The sequence below is a fragment of the Thamnophis sirtalis genome, unplaced genomic scaffold (genome assembly GCF_051295495.1).
Source record: "Thamnophis sirtalis isolate CommonGarterSnake01/CBP01778 unplaced genomic scaffold, rThaSir2_p1.2 scaffold_7, whole genome shotgun sequence".
NCBI classification, from domain to species: Eukaryota; Metazoa; Chordata; class Lepidosauria; order Squamata; family Natricidae; genus Thamnophis; species Thamnophis sirtalis.
Genome location: NW_028261387.1, coordinates 23,315,439 through 23,337,842, shown reverse-complemented (window position 1 = coordinate 23,337,842; position 22,404 = coordinate 23,315,439). Strand labels below are relative to the sequence as shown.

Genomic DNA, 22,404 nt, shown 5'->3' with positions numbered 1-22,404 from the left:
GTCACATCACATTTTATACAAAACTGATAGCTAATGAGACATAGTGAAGTGTGTAACAATGAGATTCCTGCAAAAGCAAGAGATTTCTTACATAAATGGAATAGCTAAAATATTTTTTGAAATAGGTCATTATTGCTTTTATACAGGTAGTTCTCGACTTACAACAGTTTGTTTAATGATAATTGTACTAAAAAAGCAACTTATGACCACTTTTCACACAAACATTCCAACTTCAAATATTTGGCAACTGTCTCATACTTAATGACAGTTGCAATGTCATGGAGTCATGTGATCACTTTTTATGATCTTCTGAGAAGCAAAGGTGGGGAATCCAGATTCATTTAACAACCATCTAACTAACTTAATAACTGCAGTGATTCACTTAACAACTATAGCAAGAAAGATCCACTCAATTGTGAATGTAAATTGAGGATTACCTGTTTTAGCTCCAGTTCCAAAATTATAGTTTAATAAATCTTATAAATCAGAATCTCAATCAGCCTCTCTTTCATTTTTACTGTTATACGTTATTATGGAGAAAATTATTTGACAACTAATTTGAATAAATGTCTTCAAATTCTAAATAAGGGGCGGGGGAACCAAGCAACATCACAAAACAGAAATCCCAGCTAGGACTAGCTGGAATCTATACAGCCAAAAATATTTTTAAAACAATAAAATATATTCCTATTAAATATATTTAAAAAACTGTTCTTTTTAATAAAAGTGAAGTTTCTAAATCCCAACTAATTCAAAAGTGCTTGACAGTTGTTGCATATAGATGAGCAAATCATAGCTAAAATTGTCAGTAGTTTCATTAATTATTTTCACCATCTAAAGATTTAGGAAACATTTTTCATTTTAAATGAAAAAGTTACCCGTAAATGAATGTTTTTTGTTAAAAGATTTTTTAAAACAATTAAAAGATACATTAAAAAGTATTAAAATTTTATTGTGGAATCCCTGTGAAGTGTTTAAATAATTGTCAAAAACCTAAATAATGTTGTATTCAGGAAGGATTCATTTTGTCTAAATATTTGTGTGTTTTTGTTTTAAAAAACAGGTTAAAAAATTTACCCATCACTTTTACAAAGCTTAAAGAACTTGCAGCATTGTGGCTTTCAGACAACCAGGTATGTATTTAATATCCATTTGTACATAGCAACTAAACAAAAGAACTGGTATATTTATAAAATTCATTGTCATGACATCATTAAGTCATAATTTCAGATTATGCATTTTGGATACAGAAGTTTAAACTGTATGTTTCCCCAAATTTTTACCTATCATCAGATTTTTTAGTGAATCTGCTGATGGCAAAGCACTTGAATTTTTGATAAAAGAACTGAGTATTAGGAAACTGTCTGCAATAGCTAGACTTTTTGTTTCTTTTTTTACAAATAGTATTTCCAGATTTTGTTTTAGAAAATATAATTAATAAATAACTTTGTTTTGAACTGACTGAAGTGTTCAGTTCAGAGTTTATCTTAATATATCATTTATCTTAGTAATTTATACTTTTCAAAAAGGCATATTTAATTGAACTATATTCTAATGTGCATTATTCTTGCAGAGCAACTCTGTTGTCCGGGAAAAGCATCTCACAAAGTATAGGATCACTCAGATTTCTCCTCTGCAGAAGTATCCCATGTCTTTTCCTTCTTGTTGAGAGAAATCCAAACAGGAAATGGGGAGGGGGGAGAATGAAACATGGCAAGGAGATTGGAGAATGTTTTTATTTCATAGATAGGACACAAACATCTACCCAACATGAATAAAACTATTTAACTCACCCTGCAGAACAAAAAAAAATCTCTTCTATTTATTTATATAAATCATTCACTTATATACAAGTTGTCTCACTGTAAAACTTTTTTTTTTGAGTAAGCATGTAAAAAAGTTGCCTTTTACATGCAAATAGAAAGAGTTTCTTAAATTCTAAGCCCCCAATAATTGTGCTCAGGTGTCTTTTCCCCTAAAATGTCAGACAAAATGAGACAAGTTTTTTTCATGGTGTCTTTTCCCGTTCAGATAAATCTTCTGATGGAGAGTTGCCTTTCATAAAATCACCAGGTATCAAAACAGTACGGCAACATAACTAACAGTACATAAATCACAATAGTGCATCATCACCTGTAGTTTGTAGATGTTACAGGGGTCATAATGCAATACAATTTTGTACCTGAATATTATTTAGCATGTTTTACTTTTAAACAAAGGTTATTACCAGTACCCTTTGTAATGAAACACTACTTGTTAACATTCATAATATTTTTAATACCATAATTTAATTTGCTTCATTGTTACTTTTTCCCCCCATGACATAGAATATTATATATTGTGTGTGTGCATTTTTCTTTAATTTACAGTCTAAGGCTCTGATTCCTCTTCAAACTGAGGCACATCCAGAAACAAAGCAAAGAGTGTTAACTAACTACATGTTTCCTCAGCAACCTCGGAGTGATGAAGGTAAAATTATTAACCAGTTTTTCTAAATGCACAGAATAACACAATGCTTATTTAATATCCACAAGTAAATAGAAATCTAATTAATAATTCTATTGTTTTTATCACTGTAATATCATTGAAATAATTTACATATTTCTCATTTCATTCATTTCATTTCATTTTATTAAGTTTGTATGCTGCCCTATTCTCAAGAGACTCAGGGCGGCTAACAATAAAAAGGGAGGGGATACAAAAAATAAAATAAAAAACAACAATTTAAAATTCTACAACAGCCGTAACCTCGAATGGGGCTGGATAGTTCAACAGCCCCAGGCCTGCCGGAACAGCCAGGTCTTAACTGCTTTGCGGAAGGCCGGAAGGGTAGTAAGGGTCCGGATCTCCACGGGGAGATCGTTCCAGAGAGCCGGAGCAGCCACAGAGAAGGCCCTCCCCCAAGGAGTCGCCAGCCGACATTGGCCACAGATGGAATTCGGAGGAGGCCTAGTCTGTGGGATCTAATAGGTCTTTGGGAGGTGACTGGCAGGAGGCGGTCTCTCAAGTACCCAGGTCCAATACCATGTAGGGCTTTAAAAGCAATTTCAGAAAGGCATGCCTTGTTTAGTTTTACAGATTTCCTGGCCAGTTTGTTTTAGATTAGCTTTTGCTTTCTGCAGTCAGAATTATGTCCCAAAGCCAGAATGTTACAGAAAATAGAACTTGCACAGATTTAAGAAAAACAGATCTCGTATCAAAATAATTCTATATTTAGGATGGCAAGTCTTAGGCTGTGTATTATAATGTCATAGTTTTGGGGTTATGCTATAAAGTCTTATGAGTGAAATTAAGCTCTGAATAATTTTCAATAGTTTTCAAAGGGCCAGGAAATATTTTTGTCGTCTTGCACTAAAGATAGGTAAGCAAAATAGAAATGCGTAGAATCCATAAATGAATAATGTAGAAATGGAACAAAAAAACCATGGCATGCAACGGTGCCTTTTCATTTAGAGTCATTATAAATTTAAAAGAATAGCAAGTAACATTTGTTAGCTACTTTATTTGATTCTAGCCTTCATTTCTAAATTAATTACAGATTTCCAGTCTGATAGTGATAGTTTTAATCCTACTCTGTGGGAGGAACAGCGGCAGCAACGTATGACAGTGGCTTTTGAGTTTGAGGAAAAAAAGGAAGAAGAGGAAAATGCAGGAAAAGTTAAGGTAAGTGGAATTACATTTCTCGATTATAGTTGCAGTTCAAGTAATGTTCAGTGAATATAGAAAACAATAAATTATGGGTGGAATACCTATGACCTTCTAGAACAGGGATGTCAAACTCAATTTGGTTTGCGGGGTGCTTAGATCTGGCCATGGGGCTGCTCTGGAAACAGCAAAGGTCCGGCCCACAGTGCCTCTCCCAGGAAAAATGGAGCCTGGGACGTCACCTCATATGAGTGATGTCAAGCTAGCCACGCCACCCTGGCCACACCAACCCAGCCCCCCAAGGTCAAACACAACCCTGGCACAGCCGTCAATAATACCGAGTTTGTTAATCCTGTTCTAGAACGTGCTGAATCTAAGTTGTCAGTACTCCACTTTGAGCCAGACTAACTAGATCCACTGATAGTTGTTATTTAGCAACATTATACTATATGGATATACTATAAATACCCAACCACTGGAATAATATCTACTCCATGTATCGATGTATCAGTGTAAAATCTAGTATATACATATACATATACATATATACATACATACATACATACATACATACATACATACATACATACATACGAGATATTATTGATTGTATAGGACAGTGATGGCGAACCTATGACACGCGTGTCAGTGCTGACACGCGTAGCCATTTGGGGTGACACGCACAGGATTTCATGCGATTCATCCTCGGCTCCTGCACGGCCGCCGAGGATGAAAGAATCTGTGCTGGAGGAACGGGGGGGGACGTGTGATCTCCCCCGCCCACACTCACTTACTGTATCGCCGCTGCCCCTTTCTGAGCGCAGGGGCTGCTGGTAAGGCGTGCGTGCCGTGCGCACACACGTCATCAGCGTGGCGAGGGAGGACCCACAGGAGAGGAGCGCGGGAACAGTGCGCGCCTCTCTCCAGTCAGGCCGGCACAGAGAGCCTTATGTTTTTGTCGAAGTGACACACAACGCAAGTTATGCTCGATTTTTTGCCGATTTTTGACACACCACGCCAAAAAGGTTGCCCATCACTGGTATAGGATTATCTTTTGAAATATGGATTGTCCTCTGGGACTTTGCTTGAATTGTGCAATGTTAGCTATGAAAGATGGACCTACATATTTCTAAATCTGCATTGTGAGGACATTCTGTGATTCTGATCCTCTTTTTTAAATAATGTTTTTCCTCTAATAACCATTTTGTCTTAATGCCCATGGTACGCTTGATAGTTGGTATAATGGCCCATTAAGACTTGTGACATTAAGAAAGAAAGCAATATTCGTCAGTATTATAAATACCTACTGTATGGAAATTGAAATTACATATTGCCTTCTTACAAATTAGATTTGGCAGAACTAAAATGACTGTATTCTAAATGCCTCTTGTGCCATATTTTACTGTTTCAAAAAACAGGAATAGTATATGATCAATGGAACTGGATGCCTAAACTTGACAAATGTCTTCTCTTATTAGTTAAGAGATAGCTGTCATTTTAAAGAGGTTAATAAAAAAGATTCATTGTATATAAAATAGGGCAAGAGAGAGAAAAGGGGCATTAGATTCATTTACAAAGCCAAACTAGAAGTAATTATACAACAGGGAATGTCATAAGAATTCAATTAATTAATTCATATTAACATAAATGTCTTTTTTTTTCAAAATTGCAAACCCTAATCCTAACCCTTTATTTCACAAGGAAACCTATACAATATATTGATAATATAGTCAATATATTGAAACCTTATTCACAATCTTATGGAAAATATCATTCTACTTTCATAGAATTTTGTATATTAACTATAAGACCCCTTCTTATTTTCAATTTCTTCTTGAATCTCTATATGTTATACAAGGAAACCTGAAAATGCTATTACTGTGATCTCTTCAGCACTCACTTCACCTGCCCCTTCTCAAGCAATTCCAGGCAGCAGAGATCACGGTAACAGTGTTTTGGGTGAAAGTGCAGTGATCTCAGGAGCCAAAGCCTTTGAATCAAACTTGATTGTACCCCATTCCAGGTTTTTAATTTCCCAATCTAGCATCCTGAGAAAAGATTTTGTGCAGAGGAAATCGGTCCTCTTCCCTTGCTCCACCCTCCCCCCCAATCCGCCCAGATCTGTCATACAGCAAAGATATACGGTAGCTGGGTGCAATAGTAGCAATAGCAATAAGCACTGCATGACAGATCCGGGGGGATTGAGGAGGTAGAGGAAAGAAAGAGAACCAATCTCTCCATGAAGACTTTTCTTAGGATGCTACATCTCCACTTTCTCTCTGGTAAAAAAAACTATTGGCATCATTGTGGTCTTGGCTAGTGGAAGAAGCACAGGATGGAAAGGAAACTTTGGAATGTGGCAACCCCAGGTCAGGAGGCACCCTAGAGCCTGGCACCTGCTTTTGTCCCAAGACTAAGGAAGCGGGATTAAAGGGCTGTAAACAAGCCCAGTTATTTAAGGTGGCAGCCTTGCCGAGTTGTTTTCTTCGGGCTTCCCTTTCACCGCTCAGGCGCTGCCACAAGGAACTGTTAGTCCAAATAGAAGGGATCCCCACCTCTCCTCACCCAATGGGCCATTTCTGGTCGAATGCAGCGGCGGATGTTCAGCAGCCCCACATGTCCTTTCCTCCTTGCTGAAGAGAAATGGCAAGCCGACTGCCGCTCCTTGGACCAAGCGGCTCCGTGTCGCCGCTGGTCTGAGAGAAGGGGGAAAAAATAAAGCACAGAAAGTGATGTTTAGTCCTGCCCTGCCATGGAAGGGATAGTGAAGAGTGGATTTGAGATCAATAAAAGCCTTACCCTTTAGGAATATCAAGCCCCGTGTCATGTTTTTGCCCTTTCTGGTCCCCAGAAGCACTTTGCAGACCTCCCAAACTCTCTCCATGTCTTGTTTTATAAAAAAAAAAGGGTGGCATGCAGAGGTTTGTACCTTTCTAATTTACCTCTTCAAAATCTTGGTGTGTTTTATACTCCGTTGTGTCTTATACTCTGAAAAATACGGTACATCTGTATACATTTTTGTCAATACATTACAATTTTTTACAAAGTGAAAATGCATTTAGATTTTTAGCAAATCCACCATGATTTTCATTTGATTAAAAAATAATCTAACCTTAATAGTAGACAGGATTAACTTGAAAAATTTAATTACCATATTTTTCGGAGTATAAGACGCACTGGAGTATAAGACGCACCAAGGTTTTGAAGAGGGAAATAAAAAAACGTTTTTGCACTCTGCAAACCTCCCCAAACGGTCCATTTTTTGCGAACATGGCCCTTTTTTTCCAAAAACAAAAGGGCATGTATAGCTGTTAGGAGGCTTGTAGAGTGCTCGGGGGGGGGGATGAGCAAAAAATGACACGTTTTTTGTGAAAACAGCCCGTTTTTTGCTCATTTCTGCCCTCCTCAGCCCCCAGGAGTTCTCTGAAACCCTCCTAAAACCTATGCATGGCCATTTTGGTGGAGATGGGGTTTTGGAAGGCAAAAATGCTGTATTCAGTGTATAAGACACACCTAGATTTTCAGTCTTTTTTGGGGGGGGGGAAAGGTGTGCCTTATACTCTGAAAAATATGGTAACCACAATATATAGTAGAACACAAACCTATGAACAAACAATACAAATCAGATTCTGAAAATAATCTGAATTTATTCACACTTGATATGAATTCACCCATTTAGAATTTATCTGAAATCTGAAACTGTAATATGATTCCAGATTTGGATTAAGAAAAATTCTTGTTAGCTATAATTATTGTTAATATGATAATAATGAGGATTTATTATGATAAAATTTGCTAATATACTAATATCTCTGCAAGAACTCAAAATCTGGGAACAATTGAAATACATTCTTTTAAATCCCCATATTAAAGAGACAGTGTACATATGCCTATTCATTTCTCATCATACTGTAGATGTAAATACAGAAAAAGGTCAGCATTTTTCCTAAAAGGTTGCAAGTCCATGGGAATGGGACTTTTTCAAAATAAATGGGAAGTTTTTCAAAAATTAAAATTTAAGAAACTTGAAAATATTGCAGTGATATATGAATTTATAACACTTCAGTAAAAGTCAGTGTGTTCTTTATCTCGAGAATGCTTACAATTATAAATATGTTTGAAGAAATTCACATTGCAATTATCTATCTTGATATCTGATTAGATATTTACTAACCGGCAAATATTTGGGTATTTTAAAAATGATTTTCTTGCAATGTCATCCAGGTAATGTAACATAGGGTAAAGATTTCATGTTATAAGTTCTTAGAACTTATCAAAATATTTTATATCTTGCTTCTCTGTCGTATGCACTGCAGATATCTTTCTCTTAGGTAAATATAAAGGCATTATTTTAAGGGGCAAAAGAACCGTCAACATCAAAGGCCTGATTTTCAAGAAAATTTAATTGAGACAGCTCTTATAACAGATTTTTTTCATAACAAATTTGCATTGATGTCTCTTATAACATTTGCTTTTGGTCAAGTATATCATTGTTTGCTGAATTGAATTTGTCAGTAGAAATTAAAAAAGAAATTCTTCTATCCAGGAATATTGCACTTTGGAAGGTTTTTATCCCCAGCGGCATGCTACTTCTGAGGTAACTTTAAATGTGAAACATAAAAGACCATGAATAGAAAGGGAGTCTAGACTGCATTGGTAATTATCCTTTTTAATATTAATATAGGAATATCTTCACCCTACTTCTATCTAGCACATCTGAGAATAATTTATCACTGAAAAATAATATTGATCTAAGACAAATTGCTTTACTCAGATACCGTTGTTTGTTTTAGTTTAGCTACTTTATATTTTTAGTAGCCTTTCCAATGCATGCACAATTTGCTTATGTCCCTCCTGTTTTTTTAGATTGTATTGGGCATCAGTTAAGCCATTGCCCAGGTCATGTATTAATACAAGTGCTTAGATGAGCCTATCATCATTTGCAGTCTTTAGACTATCAATGAGAGCTTTAGTGATGTTATATCCACTCATTACAGTTAAGTAGTTCTTGTGCTGGACCTGTACATTGACGTTATGCAATATTTTATATTTGCTACTGAGGTCTATGTTTGGATGTGCTTGTCTGTAATGCGTATTTTATTATACTTCAACATTGAGTGTAAGTTTGTACCATAGTTTGTATTTTTCATATCAGTCAAGCTTTTTTGAATGGATGCCTATTAAGCTGTGTATGCTTTGGAATCTTGGCTGTACATCTATTTTTTATGTTTGTGGTTAATAAAGTGTCGCAGTTTATTCAAGTACTCCCATTTATCAGAGTAGGAAAATAATTGTTCAATATTGAATGCAATTCACTTAAGTTTCATTGCTTTTATGGACTTAAGGACAATTAGGCTTCTTTGGGGTTGCTTCAGTATATTCAGATAAGCAGTCACAATACTGTGCTATAGATCCAGTGACATTCCACATATTAGTGAATTTCTAGAATCTGCCTAAACTGTTAGAGGAATATTTTGCATCATAACTATCATGGTATAATTTAAATCAAATTTTTATTACTGACAACAATGGATGGGAATTCTGCACCACCCTATTAAAAGTGATCCTGGCTTTTGCTTTTCAAAAAGTGCAGTGTAGCAGACGTTTTATGTTAACATTGTCTCAAATTCCTAAATTCACTGTCTATGTTTTGCAATGCATATCTCTGTGATAATCAAAGTGAAAATTTTAACTTATTATTTTTCTTTTCTGCTTCTACTTTTAATTTATTTTGTTAACTACATATTCAGGTTGAAATAAATTTAAAGCGTTATCCAACTCCATATCCAGAAGATTTAAAGAACATGGTGAAATCTGTTCAAAATCTGGTGGGCAAATCTACCCATGGAGTGAGGCCTGAGAATTCAGCACCATCTGCCAGTGCAGAACAAGTTGTGAAAGACAAATTTGAGCATAAGTGGCCCATGGCAACAAAAGAGCTGTCAGTGGAGGTAACAAAGAATAAACACCAGTGCTCTTTAAAGTAATGATTTTAAGATTGAAGCAATATCTGTCTGTCTGTCTGTCTGTCTGTCTCTATTGCTATAACTATCCAATAGTTATTAGTAATTATTATACTGATTTGGAGATCTGGAGAACTTCTAGATCTAGAAGGTCCAAAATAGATGATCAACAGAAAAGTTGGTTTTCTCAAGAGAAGATAGATATAGAAGATAGAATGCTTCATAACCATTTAAAGACATATGCATTATTCTTTGACTTATGAGAGAAATATAATCATTAATCTTAAGATGGAGTGTTCGTTCAGCAGTTTTGCACATACATTAGAAACCAATTGCACAGGTAGGTTTCTGCGCACAAGTCATTTTATTAAAAAAAAGTATTTTATTAATAGTAAAAACTAAATAAAACCATTGTTAAACCATTACTACAGATAACAAAAAAAAGAATGTTAGTAAACAAGAACCTTGGTGGTATAATATGAAAATAATATGAAAATAATGTCAGTATAGTTTAACTGTCATCCAGAATGGCAATCAATTGCAGGGAGAAATGAGTTGATGAAAATTAAAGAAATAGTAAAAATTATCATGTTTTCTGCTTGTCCTGAAACCTGACCAGTTATAAAATTCTTCAGCCAGGTATAGAATAGAACAGAAGTAAATTGAGAAAAAAGCAACAGCAAGAAATAGGAAGTAATCAAGTTTGACTTTAAATACCTTAAGCAGCATATGCTGCAACAGAAGATATAGGAAATTAATCTAAAATGCCAAACAAATTGAGGATCTCAGAAAAATAAGCAAACAATAAGGTCTAAAGGTCTAAAAGGAACATTCTAACTACAGTAAAACAAGTAATACTTCCAGTGTAAAAATCATTTCCACATGCAAGAGAAGGTTAAGATATTTCACCCTAGGTTCATTTTTAGCATACAGCTGAGACTCATCAAACATCTTGTAGTAGCTCATCTATTTTCATGCGAAAACATACAGTTTTCTAGCACTTCTGTGCTATGTAGCTTTCTGACCGTGCACTCAGTATCTCTCAGATCAGGACTTGGCTCACTTGGTCTTGGCTGAGAAGTCCCTGAGGTGGAGGGTTCTGGCAAGCAGGATTCAGTTCCAAAGACTATTCAAGTATACTCTGTAGCATGGAACTATGGAGACAAGTAGGCAGCAGGCTCTCAGTAGTTCCAAGCTGTCTAATTATCTGTATTAGGCTGGGGGCATGTCATGCTTTTGTGAGCATGAGTTTGCTAGTCATGCTTCTTGATTTTTAATATGTAGGTTAATGTTTTGGATAATTTTAATACTGAATTATGCCAGATAATATTTGCCACTAGTGAATGTACTTAGTACTCATAGTTCTCATAAAAGTATAGTTTAAAGTCCACTGAAAATTGCATCTTTGTTAGTGTCTGTATGTTATTCAATTCTCCAATATAATTCCAATTTATAGGATTCTTTTGTACACCCAGTGAATGACATGAGGATAGGAGAACTTCGCCCCTCAATGACTGATGCACCATTATATCAACCAAAGCTTGTTCTCTTAGGAAAAGAAAAAAAAGGTACTTGGTTTTTCTGAACGCCTGTGTCATAAGAAAAAAAAGGTGTCATAACTGAAGATAATGGGTGAAGAACGATGCAGAACTGCTATTGTTCTTTATACAGAAATGTGGTATGTGATAAATGTTTTTAAGTATATAATTATAAAACATCAGAGTGATCCTGAATCTTGAATAGAATAGCGTAGCTGCTTACTCACCAAATTATAAGTAATTTTATAATACAGAGGTCAGAGATTATTATGAACATTTCATCATATTGAAGTTGTAGCTGAGAAGATATTGCATAGTAATATATCTTGATAATAGCTACAGTACTTTTATTTACTGAGGAAAGACAACTGATCCATCTTCAAGCAAAGTACCTGGCCATCTTGTCTGTGACATTTGCAGTTTGCTTTAGCTCATGCAGGGTGTGGAATGCTGTTTCAGTAGCAAAACAAAAAATCAATTCTTCCTTCCTATCAATACAATTAATATATTTTAATCAAAGAAAAATAGATATTTTAACAACCATATGTATAAGTGTGAGAAGCAAAGCGCAAAAGTATAATAAAAAATCAATGTGCTGTGTAAGGCAATCTGCATTAATTGATTGCCATCATCTCTAGAAGTGTCCCATGTGACTGAAGATAGAAAACTAAGCAGAAGATAATACTGATTAGCTGCATTTGTTTTTTATGTGGAGTCCAAGCAGAAGCAGATATGTGGCTAAAGAGAACAGAAAAGGATGGGAAATCACTTTTCTGGCTTTAATTATAACATATCTTTTGTATATATGAAGAGGTGTGGTGGTGCAGTGGTTAGAATGCAGTATTGCAGGCTAATTGTGCTGACTGCCAGAAGTTTGATCCTCACCATCTCAAGGTTGACTCAGTCTTCCATCCTCCCAAGGTTAGTAAAATGAGGACCCAGATTGTTGGGGGCAATTTGCTGACTCTGTAAACTGCTTAGAGAGGGCTGTAAAGTACTGTGAAGTGTATGTAAGTCAGTACTATTGCTATATATATATATATATTCCTAAAAATTCATCCCTAAATTTTTTATTTCATATTAACAAGTTACTTTGTTTTCTCCAGAATCAACGGATGAATCTGAAGCCGATAAAATTCACTGCAGGAATAACAGTGTTTCTTCAGGAACCTATTCGGACTACTCTCCATCACAAGCATCTTCTGGGTCTTCTAATGCTCATGTTAAAATAGGATCTTTGCAGACTACAGCTAAAGATGCAGTGAATAATTCATTGTGGGGTAACAGGTGTGTTTATTTGATTGAACTCAAGTTGACTATAGGGATACAGTGGGACAAAAAAGTATTTAGTCAGCCACCAACTGTGCAAGTTCTCCCACTTAAAAAGATAAGAGAGGCCTGTAATTGACATCATAGGTAGATCTCAACTATGGAGGAGCCTCTTAAAGAAGAAGTTACAGGTCTGTGAGAGCCAGAAATCTTGCTTGTTTGTAGGTGACCAAATACTTATTTTCCACCATAATTTGCAAAAAAAAATCTTTCCAAATCAGACAATGTGATTGTCTGGATTTGTTTTCTCATTTTGTCTCTCATAGTTGAGGTCTACCTATGATGTCAATTTCAGGCCTCTCTCATCTTTTTAAGTAGAAGAACTTGCACAATTGGTGGCTGACTAAATACTTTTTTGCCCCACTGTATATAGTTTATTTAACCAAAAAGCTTAAATAAACAGAACTAAAAAGAAATCAGTAAATCCTACATTTTAAAAAAAGCTGAGAGTACTCTCTGAAAGCATGGGCTTGTTCAGACAATAATGCTTAGGACCTAATTCTTGTCTTTTGATTCCTGATTTTTCTGAGATTCTTCTATCCAGAATTCAGATTTTTGGTATGCTTCATGAATGAATCAAAAATCAAAACTTCTTTTACCTTTCATAAATTCCAAAGGGACTATTTCTACTGAAAATACTAATCAAAGGCCATAGAAGGTTATATAATGATTATGTGTCATCTAGTTTTTCTCAATCAATATACACCTGTTTAAATTAACTGCTGGGCAATATTATTCCTTCAGGGTTATAGCCAATTACTTTTTGAAAGAGGCTTTGACATTGATGGTGAGCTCAGTGCTATGTGCTTAAATTCCTTTAGTATATAAATGTATTCCTGAATTTATTACAAAGGGAGGGAAGGAGGGAGGGAGGAAGGAAGGAAGGAAGGAAGTTATTTTTGCTTTTCTATTACTTTTCTCTTTCCCTCCCTCCCCATCCAATTTCTGCTTCATTCCAGTTCTGCTATTTGTATGGAAAATAATTCATTCCAAGGTGGATTTTATTGATAACAAAGAAAGAGTTAAGCACATTAATATAGCTTACAAGTTTATTGGCCTCATTGTTCCAAAAATTTGTCGGTTCTGCTTGTATATTTTGTCTATTGCAGAATTTAAAACAAATCAACTTTGGCATTAACAGATTACCCAATCAATTTCCGTATTCCATTCCAGTCTAGATTAACATTCCATTCAGTAATAGATTGGTTAAACTATGTATGCAATAATGACCAAGTATTTGTTAACATTTTAACCTGGTGTAACTGATTGTTTTCTGATGCAGGTTTTTTTAAAATATTTGTTTCTTGCAGGCTTGTCCAATCTTTCCCACAACCCCTTGAGACCAAGCCATTACTCAGTCAGCGGGAATCTGCTCCAGCAGGAAATTTACAGCAACACAATGATAGACGTCCAATGAGTGATACCTTTGCTGACAGTTGGAATGACAGCTCTCACTATGATAACACGGGATTTGTGGCCGAGGAGAACACGGTGGAGAATCCTAGCACTAATCCTCTCTTAAGTTCCAAATCAAGAAGCACATCTGCTCATGGACGCAGGCCTTTAATCAGGCAAGACAGGATAGTTGGTATTCCCCTAGAACTTGAGCAACCCACTATCCGAAATACCCCTGACTCAGAAGTGCCTCCATCAAACCCTTGGCAGAACTGGACAAGAACACCCAGCCCCTTTGAAGATAGGACAGCTTTCCCTTCTAAGCTGGAGATCACCCCTAGTAGTAGCCCTTTACCTGAAAGGAAAGACCTTGTTAAAGACTCTCCTGAAATCTCTAGTACTTTTTCTCCAGGTACACCATGGGAATATCATGATTCCAACACTAACAGAAGTCTCAGCAATGTCTTTTCACACATTCACTGTCGCCCAGAGCTTTCTAAAAATATTATTTCCATCAGCAAAAGTACAGAGAGACTTTCTCCAATGATGAGAGATTTAAAAACAAGCCGGTTTAAGAAATCACAAAGTATAGATGAGATAGATATTGGTGCATATAAAGTTTATAACATACCACTAGAGAACTATGCAGCTACTACTGATAATGCAGGGATACATGACAGACAAGATAAGATGTTGGGGGCAGAACATGGAATGTCTAGTATGTCCCGTAGCCAGTCTGTGCCAATGCTTGATGATGAAATGATGACTTACGGAAATGTAAAGATCCAACAACAGCAAAAGCCCTCTGTGACTAAAAAAGTATACCAGTTTGACCAAAGTTTTAATCCTCAAGGATCAGTAGAAGTGAAAGCTGAAAAGAGACTACCGCCCCCTTTCCAACATACTCCAGAATACATTCCCCAACAGACAAAAAATGTCTCTAAGGATTTGGTTAGTCCCAGAGCCTACCGAGGATATCCACCCATGGAACACATGTTTTCCTTCTCACAGCCTTCTGTTAACGAAGAGACTGTCAATACCCAGTTGACAAGTCAGGGATCAAGGGCTGGATTTTTAAGAAGAGCAGATTCATTGGCCAGCTCCACTGAAATGTCCACATATAGAAGAGTCAGTGAGCCTCATGAAATGCCTCAAAGCGATAGGTATAACAGACATCAGTATAGAGGAGCTATGGAACGCCAAAGCAACATTTCAGTGTCTGAATCCCAGTTTCTCAAAAGAAATGGCAGGTATGAAGATGAACACCCTTCATATCAAGAAGTGAAAACCCAGTCTGGAAGCTTCCCTGTTAAAAACTTAACACAAAGGAGACCTTTGTCTGCAAGAAGCTACAGTACAGAGAGTTATGGTACCTCCCAAACCAGGCCAGTTTCAGCTAGGCCGACAATGGCAGCTCTGTTGGAAAAAATACCGTCTGACTATAATTTGAGTAACTATGGTGAGAAGCCATCAGATAACCCTGATTTAAAGACAAGGCCTACTCCTGTGAAAGGCAATGAGAGCTGCGGTAAAATGCCTGCTGACTGGAGACAACAGCTACTTAGACATATAGAAGCTAGAAGGTTAGACAGGGTATGTCTGGCATTTCTTTGTAATTCATGCCTTGAGTTTTTTTATATTCAAAAGTTTTGTTTGCAGTGATTAATATGCTATTTGTTAATATTATGAGCATTTCTCTGTTAAGATAGATAAATGTGTTTACATTTCAGGAATTCTTGAAGTGAGAATTGAGGAAAAACATCACTTATATTTTTAAAAAAATTTCAAATAATGCTTCAGTGATGACACTGTATTTTTTAAGTTAAAATATTTATCAAGACATTACTAAACTGAGGCTCTATTTATATTCTACTTTTTTACATTATAAAGAGAAAATGACAGGATAAATTCCAAACAAAAATATGGTGTATTAGTGGTCCAGAAAGATTTCGCTGAATCCAAAGTTCCGAAGGACATCCACCGAAACCCACTAAAATCACTGAGTTTTTTCTGTGCTTATGAATAAGGCTCTCTTTTGTGCACAAGGATTGATCTGCCATTCAGTCATGGCAGATTAATTTGTTGATTTCCTTACCCACAATAGAAGATCAATCACAGGAATTAATTACATGTTGATGTTCTGATACTTAAACCAATGTATTTGAAAGTAAATTAACTGATTTAAGTTTAATTTACAGTATATCTAGGTATACTTATAAACTTTACTTAAGCAAAAAAAAACTCAGAGTTGGCCAACTCCAAGTTACATTACAAATGAACATAAAAATGATGTTCTTCACTAACAAATTTTATCTGATAAATATACAGATTCACTCAATAGAAGTTGGTGTATTTCAGCACGACACTGTTGCAGGGAAAATTTAACTATGTCTTTCCTTTGCTGCTGTTTTCATTGTGAAATGAATTCATTATTCCCAGAACTACGAATTCCATGCAAAATACATGCCACTTATAACTCATAAGGAGTTTTCAGTAGGATGACCATTATCCTACTGAAAGAATTAAAAAATACAATTTCCACCTGAAATTATAACTTTATAATCATGTATAAGAAAAGGGAACATCTCAGGATGTCCTTAGATAATTACACTGAACTACACTGAAAGAATTGCAGAACTGTTTTTGTCTTAAACTGCATTTTGTAGTTAATGTGTAAAAAATATTAATATGTTCAAAAAATACACTTCAGTAAGAGCTAAATTATCTATCTGGTTATAACAACTAATACAGTCTTTTTAGTTTTCTGTTACTGCATAGGTGGAAAGCAACTATATCACAGAGCTTATTTTTAGCTTATCTAGTTTTCATGGACAAAAGAAATATACACTGTTATAATCCTATGAGTGCAGAAATATAATGTTTTTGATTGTAATTTCAGTGCTAAATCATCAGAAAATGACAACTCAAAATCTGCATGGGTTTAACCTAGTTGAAAGTGTTTAAGAACTTACTAAATGTTTAATCAAAGTGATTTAACTTATCATTGAAATAGCCATATTGGAAAGTAATTTAGAAAATGAAATACTGATACCTTTATAGAGATTAAAAGTTTGGAAGTAGAAGTTTACGAAATACAAACAGTCTCCCTTCACCTTCACTTTTCCATTCAGGATTATAAATGCATATTTCTACAACTAACACACAGTTGAAACTTTCTGCAGGAAAATAATTTGAATGTGAGTGAATATGACCATAGAAGTGGAAAGTAGTCACATGCCATAGTCACCTCTAACTAGGATAACCATCATGGGCTCTGTAATTGGCCCTCCTTGAAAAGCTACAACTGATACAAAAATCAGCAGCCCAAACAAGGATGGACATCCTAATGTAGTTGGTAGACAACATTGCTTTTGAGAACTGTGTTGGCTAGGTACAATTCAAGGTATTGTCACCCTTAAGACCTTAGATGACTCCAGATCAAGTTTTCTAAGGTACCACTTTCTGTATTTATCTGCTTGTTATAATCAAACTGAATAATCAAGTCCTGCCAGGCCCCATCTAATATGAGACTATCTGATGGGACCTCAGAAGTGGGCATCTTCAATTGCTGCTCCCATTATTTTGGAATTCCCTCCTATGGAGTTCCTTTTTGTGCCTTTCATCCCAGGCTTCATGGACCTGATTGTTCCATATAGCACATAAAAGAGATACATTGTGAGTGAAGGTTGGAATTTTGCAGGCACATAATTTCGTATAGTTACTACTTACCATTATGAGGGAATTGCCTTTTATTTTATGCTTATCTTGTTGGCGGACCAGAGACTTTGGGAATGAGCAGCATACCAGCCTCCGTCCACCCCTCATTAATGAATGACAAGTGGGAGACTTGTCAACCCTTCTAGATAGATCATGCATACTAATTTATTTATTTATTTATTTGTATCCCACCTTTATTATTTTTACAAATAACTCAAGACGGCAAACATATCCAGCATATCTTCCTCCTCCTATTTTCCCCATAACAAAAACTCTGTGAAATAGGTTCGGCTGAGAGAAAGTGACTGGGCCAAGGTCACCCAGCTGGCTTTGATGGCTAAGATGGGACTTGAACTAACATTTATTATAAGCTTATAGAAACAGAATCTTGCAAGTCTGAATGCGCTTCACTCCTCTCTTCCTTTATCTTATGATAAATAGGAAGCACTTTGTGTGAGATATTTCCTCAGGTTACAGTTTTTCCCTACACTCAAATTTCTTTCATATGACCATTATTTTAATTGCGTGTCTTCCTCCAGTCTTCAAAGTTTTTCTTTCTATTCATTACACCAACAAAGAATTAAAATTATGTAAATGGATAAATATGATAAGTAAATATTGCAGTATTGATCACCTATACTATTCATATTTTTATGGACATGGAGCTCTATCCTTTGATAGAACAGCTTCCCTCTGAGATGAGAAGCACCATCAGTACAGTATGTACATATTTATTCATTAGATTTTTATCCCACTTTTATTATTTTAAAAGTAATTCAAAGCAGCAAACATATTTAGTACTCCTTCCAGTTCCTGTTTCCCCACTACAATAACAATGAGAGGTTGGTTAGCTGAGAGAAAGTAACTGGCCTGAAGTCACCCAGCTGGCTTTCATGCATAAAGCAGGGCTAGAACTCACAGGCTCATGGTTTTTAGGCCATCACCTTAACCTTACACAAAACTGGCTGTCATATGTCACCTCATCACAAAAACGCTGTAGATAATGGTGCTATGATTTAAATTATATTTTTCATCACGTTTGTTTTCCACATTGCTTGCCTGAAGTCTCTTGATCCTTTTTTAAAAAAGAAACGTATCTGCTTAAATTAATGACTAAAATTTTAACCCACAATTAGTCAAATAAAGAAGTTATTTTCCAATGCTCAAATTAATTGCAATCTCACATAGGAGCATGGGGGACAAGGTGACTATTAGTGGAAAAATTATAATTCAAAATAGATGATCAAAAAATGTGCTTCAATGATTCATTATTCTGAACAACAAAGATCATATTCTAATCTCTGGAGAAAATGCATTAGTTTAGAGAACACAGAAAGGGAGCTCAGAAAGCAGAAAGAAAAACAGATATTGTATTTCTTGAGGTTTGTTTTTGTTTTTTGTTTTGTTTTTCTACATGCTGCTAAAAGGCTCAGATCTAAGATTGACTGTCGATCCTAAATCTGAATGCTAGGGAAAAGAAAAGCAAGAAGAATTGGCTATAGCAAGCTATGAACATTATTCTTTGGTTAGTTTGTTTTATTTTTCTTTTAATGTGTGTGTGAATGAATATAATTTGGCATTTGTGTTTCTTTTAAAAAGAAGAAGGAACTGGGTGTGTCTACTTTAATGAAAAGAAGGACTAGGGAGACATGATAGCAGTGTTCCAATATCTCAGGGGTTGCCACAAAGAAGAGGGAGTCAAACTATTCTCCAAGGCACCTGACGTTAGAACAAGAAGCAATGGCTGGAAACTAATCAAGGAGAGAAGCAACTTAGAACTGAGGAGAAATTTCCTGACAGTTAGAACAGTTAATCAGTGGAACAGCTTGCCTCCAGAAGTTGTGAATGCCTCAACACTGGAAGTCTTTAAGATGTTGGATAGCCATTTGTCTGAAACGGTATAGGGTTTCCTGCCTAGGCAGGGGGTTGGACTAGAAGACCTCCAAGGTCCCTTCCAACTCTGCTATTGTATTGTATTGTATTGTATTGTATTGTATTGTATTAAGAGATATTACTATACAAATATGACATTCGAGAAAGGTTTTTAGCAGTGCTTATAACTTTCTCTGTGATGCTGTCATCCTGGGTACATGTCTAGAGGTTGGCAGTTAAGGGGAGCAATGGACTTGAATAAAGCCAAGGGATTGTAGATATTTGCACCAGTTCCCCTTCCCCTCTATCTATCTATCTATCTATCTATCTATCTATCTATCTATCTATCTATCTATCTATCTATCTATCTATCCATCCATCCATCCATCCATCCATCCATCCACCCACCCACCCACCCACCCACCCACCCACCCACCCACCCACCCACCCACCCACCCATCTATCTATCTATCTATCTATCTATCTATCTATCATCTATATTTAGTCATAAATTGGGTTGCACTTCTCCCCTGAAGAGTTGCAGCTCTTGGTCAACGAGTAGATAGCAGCTGTAGCCAAGAAGGCCTTGACACAGATTCATCTTGTGCATCAGTTGCACTCAGTCCTGGTTTGAGAGACTCTTTGGATTCAGGTAGTCCTCAGCTTACAGCCATTCATTCAGTGACAGTTCAAAGTTACAACAGCACTGAAAAAAGTGACTTACAACAAGTTTTCACGTGACCATTGCAGCATCTCCATGATCACATAGTCGAAATTCAGGCACTTCACAACTGACAAGTATTTATGAAAATTGCATTATCCTGAAGTCATGTGATCACCATTTATAACCTTCCCAGCTGGCTTCCGACAAGCAAAGTCATTGTGGAAAGCCAGATTAACTAACAGCTACATGATTCACTTAACAACTGCAGTGATTCATTTAATAACTGTGGCAACAAAAGTTGTAAAATGGGGCACAACTTGCTTAACAACAGAAATTTTGGGCTCAATAATAGTTGTTAGTGGAGGACTGCCTGTAATCCTGCCCTAATTACCTCACAAATAGTGTAATCCAAACTGTTGGACATGAGACTGCATATACATACTTTAAATAAAGACATATGAAAATAAATATGTAGCATGTGGAAACTTACAGCTGATCCACAATGTAGAATACGGCTGTACTGGCAGAAATGAACGTACCTCTTTCCGGAGTTATACTGGTTACCAGTTGAACTGGCTTCAGAGATTGCTTAAGGACCCCAAGAAAGATGCAGCTCCTTTAAACAGATGCCAATACATGTTAGATAAGTACCTCCTCATGGTCCAAATCTCCTTCTCAATACTACCTTTCCTTATACAGTAGGATAACACTAGCATACGATTGTGTTTTAGCTGTCTAGATAAGAATTCTCTTATGTACCAGAATTTCTATCATTATTTAGTACAGGTAGTCCTTGATTTATGACTGTTTGAAGTTATGACAGACTATACTACGAGTACCTAAGACCCAGATTCAAAGTTACTACAGCTGCCACTCCAGTCATGTGACCGCAGTTTGGGCACTCTGCAACTCGCACTCACAATGTTCACTTAACGACCTTAATGTTTGCTTAATGACTGCAGCAGTCACTTAATGACTTTGGTAGTCGCTTACCAATACTGCAAAAAAGGTTGTAAAGTCAGGTTGGCAATGTGGGTTGCCTAATTTACAACCAGCATGATTTATGAGTGTGATGAACTCCATTATAATCATAATTAGAGAATTACCTGTATAGGAATATACTAAATCAGCATAGTCCATTTTGAGACCTAACAGGAATGGAGTAAGTAAGGATCTCTGTCCTTTTTCTAAATTAGATTCTAGATAGTAGATAACGTATAATCTTGTGCCAGTATATATTCATCATGATCAACATTGAAATAATATACTGTACGTTCCAATATACAGCAGTAAGTTGAGTAAATTCAATTTTAAGATACAGCTTTTGATGGTCAAGTTTAATAAATGTTGTCTTGTGTTCTGTGTGAAATTCACCTACTTGGATTACTGATGTTTAGGGAGTAATATGTCAGTTGTAAAAGTTTCAAATATCCAGCCACATCATGTTTTGGTGCAGTTAAGCTTTTTCACAAAGTATTATTTTATTTGACTTTTTAAACATTTTTGTCTTCTCACCAAATTTGGTGGTTCAAACCTTCTGCATTTCCTTCCCAATTTATTTAGTTTCTGAGATGATATACGGTATTTTATTGTAAAGAGGTAAATAAAGCATCTCAGTGTTTCCTTCCTCACAAAGTTAACTTGGTTTTGTATCTTAACTATGATTTAGAGATCATTTGTATGAATTGCTTTTTTATGTCAGTGTCTTTTTATGGTACTGTAACCATTTTATGTACAACTAGCACTCTGTGCTTCTGTCTTACAGCGCATGCATAAATAAGCTCCTTTTTTCTTGGTATTGTTTGTTTGCTTTAATTGAGACTATGTGAAAATCATATATGTGCAGTGTTTTTTCTGAATAAGCATGTGTGTTCATATCTCGTCACGTGATTGTTATTTCCTCTACTCAGACTGCTGCTTATAAACACAACACTGTTAACCTTGGCATGCTGCGCTCTGGAGGTTTGTCAGCAATGCATGCGGGCAGAAGCATGACATTAAACTTGCAGACTAAATCTAAATTTGAAAATCAAATGCATCAAGAGCTACCTCTACCGAAAGTAAGTATGAGATAGCTTGCATATATCAAAGTCACATAATAAATACTTCTCCATACCCCTCTCTCTTTTTAGCTCGTTTCTATTATTCATGCTTGTGGCCTAAAAGCGACCCAAAAAGCAAAGTTAATTTGCCCATGTGACCTCTCTGCTTCTCCAAGTAATTTGGCTCACCACATCTCAGTCATGCTGCTTTCTGCTCTTCTCTTGCAGACTGATGTACA

General features: G+C 36.0%; 1 protein-coding gene across 8 annotated transcripts in view; it reads left to right on the top strand.

Moving 5' to 3' along the window:
* Nucleotides 1-22,404, top strand: part of LRRC7 (leucine rich repeat containing 7) — a 227,964-nt gene that overhangs the window by 184,697 nt on the left and 20,863 nt on the right. For 6 of the 8 annotated variants that reach the window (XR_015697250.1, XM_087719478.1, XM_087719484.1 and 3 more), the window contains 9 exons: nucleotides 1,064-1,133; nucleotides 2,370-2,469; nucleotides 3,539-3,663; nucleotides 8,192-8,242; nucleotides 9,396-9,596; nucleotides 11,065-11,176; nucleotides 12,253-12,433; nucleotides 13,786-15,463; nucleotides 22,034-22,183. Coding sequence is in view for 7 of the 8 variants with exons in the window: in XM_087719478.1 (XP_087575604.1) it covers nucleotides 1,064-1,133; nucleotides 2,370-2,469; nucleotides 3,539-3,663; nucleotides 8,192-8,242; nucleotides 9,396-9,596; nucleotides 11,065-11,176; nucleotides 12,253-12,433; nucleotides 13,786-15,463; nucleotides 22,034-22,183 (2,668 nt within the window). In the remaining variant the exon portion in view is untranslated. The remainder of the gene's footprint in view (nucleotides 1-1,063; nucleotides 1,134-2,369; nucleotides 2,470-3,538; nucleotides 3,664-8,191; nucleotides 8,243-9,395; nucleotides 9,597-11,064; nucleotides 11,177-12,252; nucleotides 12,434-13,785; nucleotides 15,464-22,033; nucleotides 22,184-22,404) is intronic. The other 2 variants (XM_087719481.1, XM_087719480.1) reach the window with 2 other exon arrangements.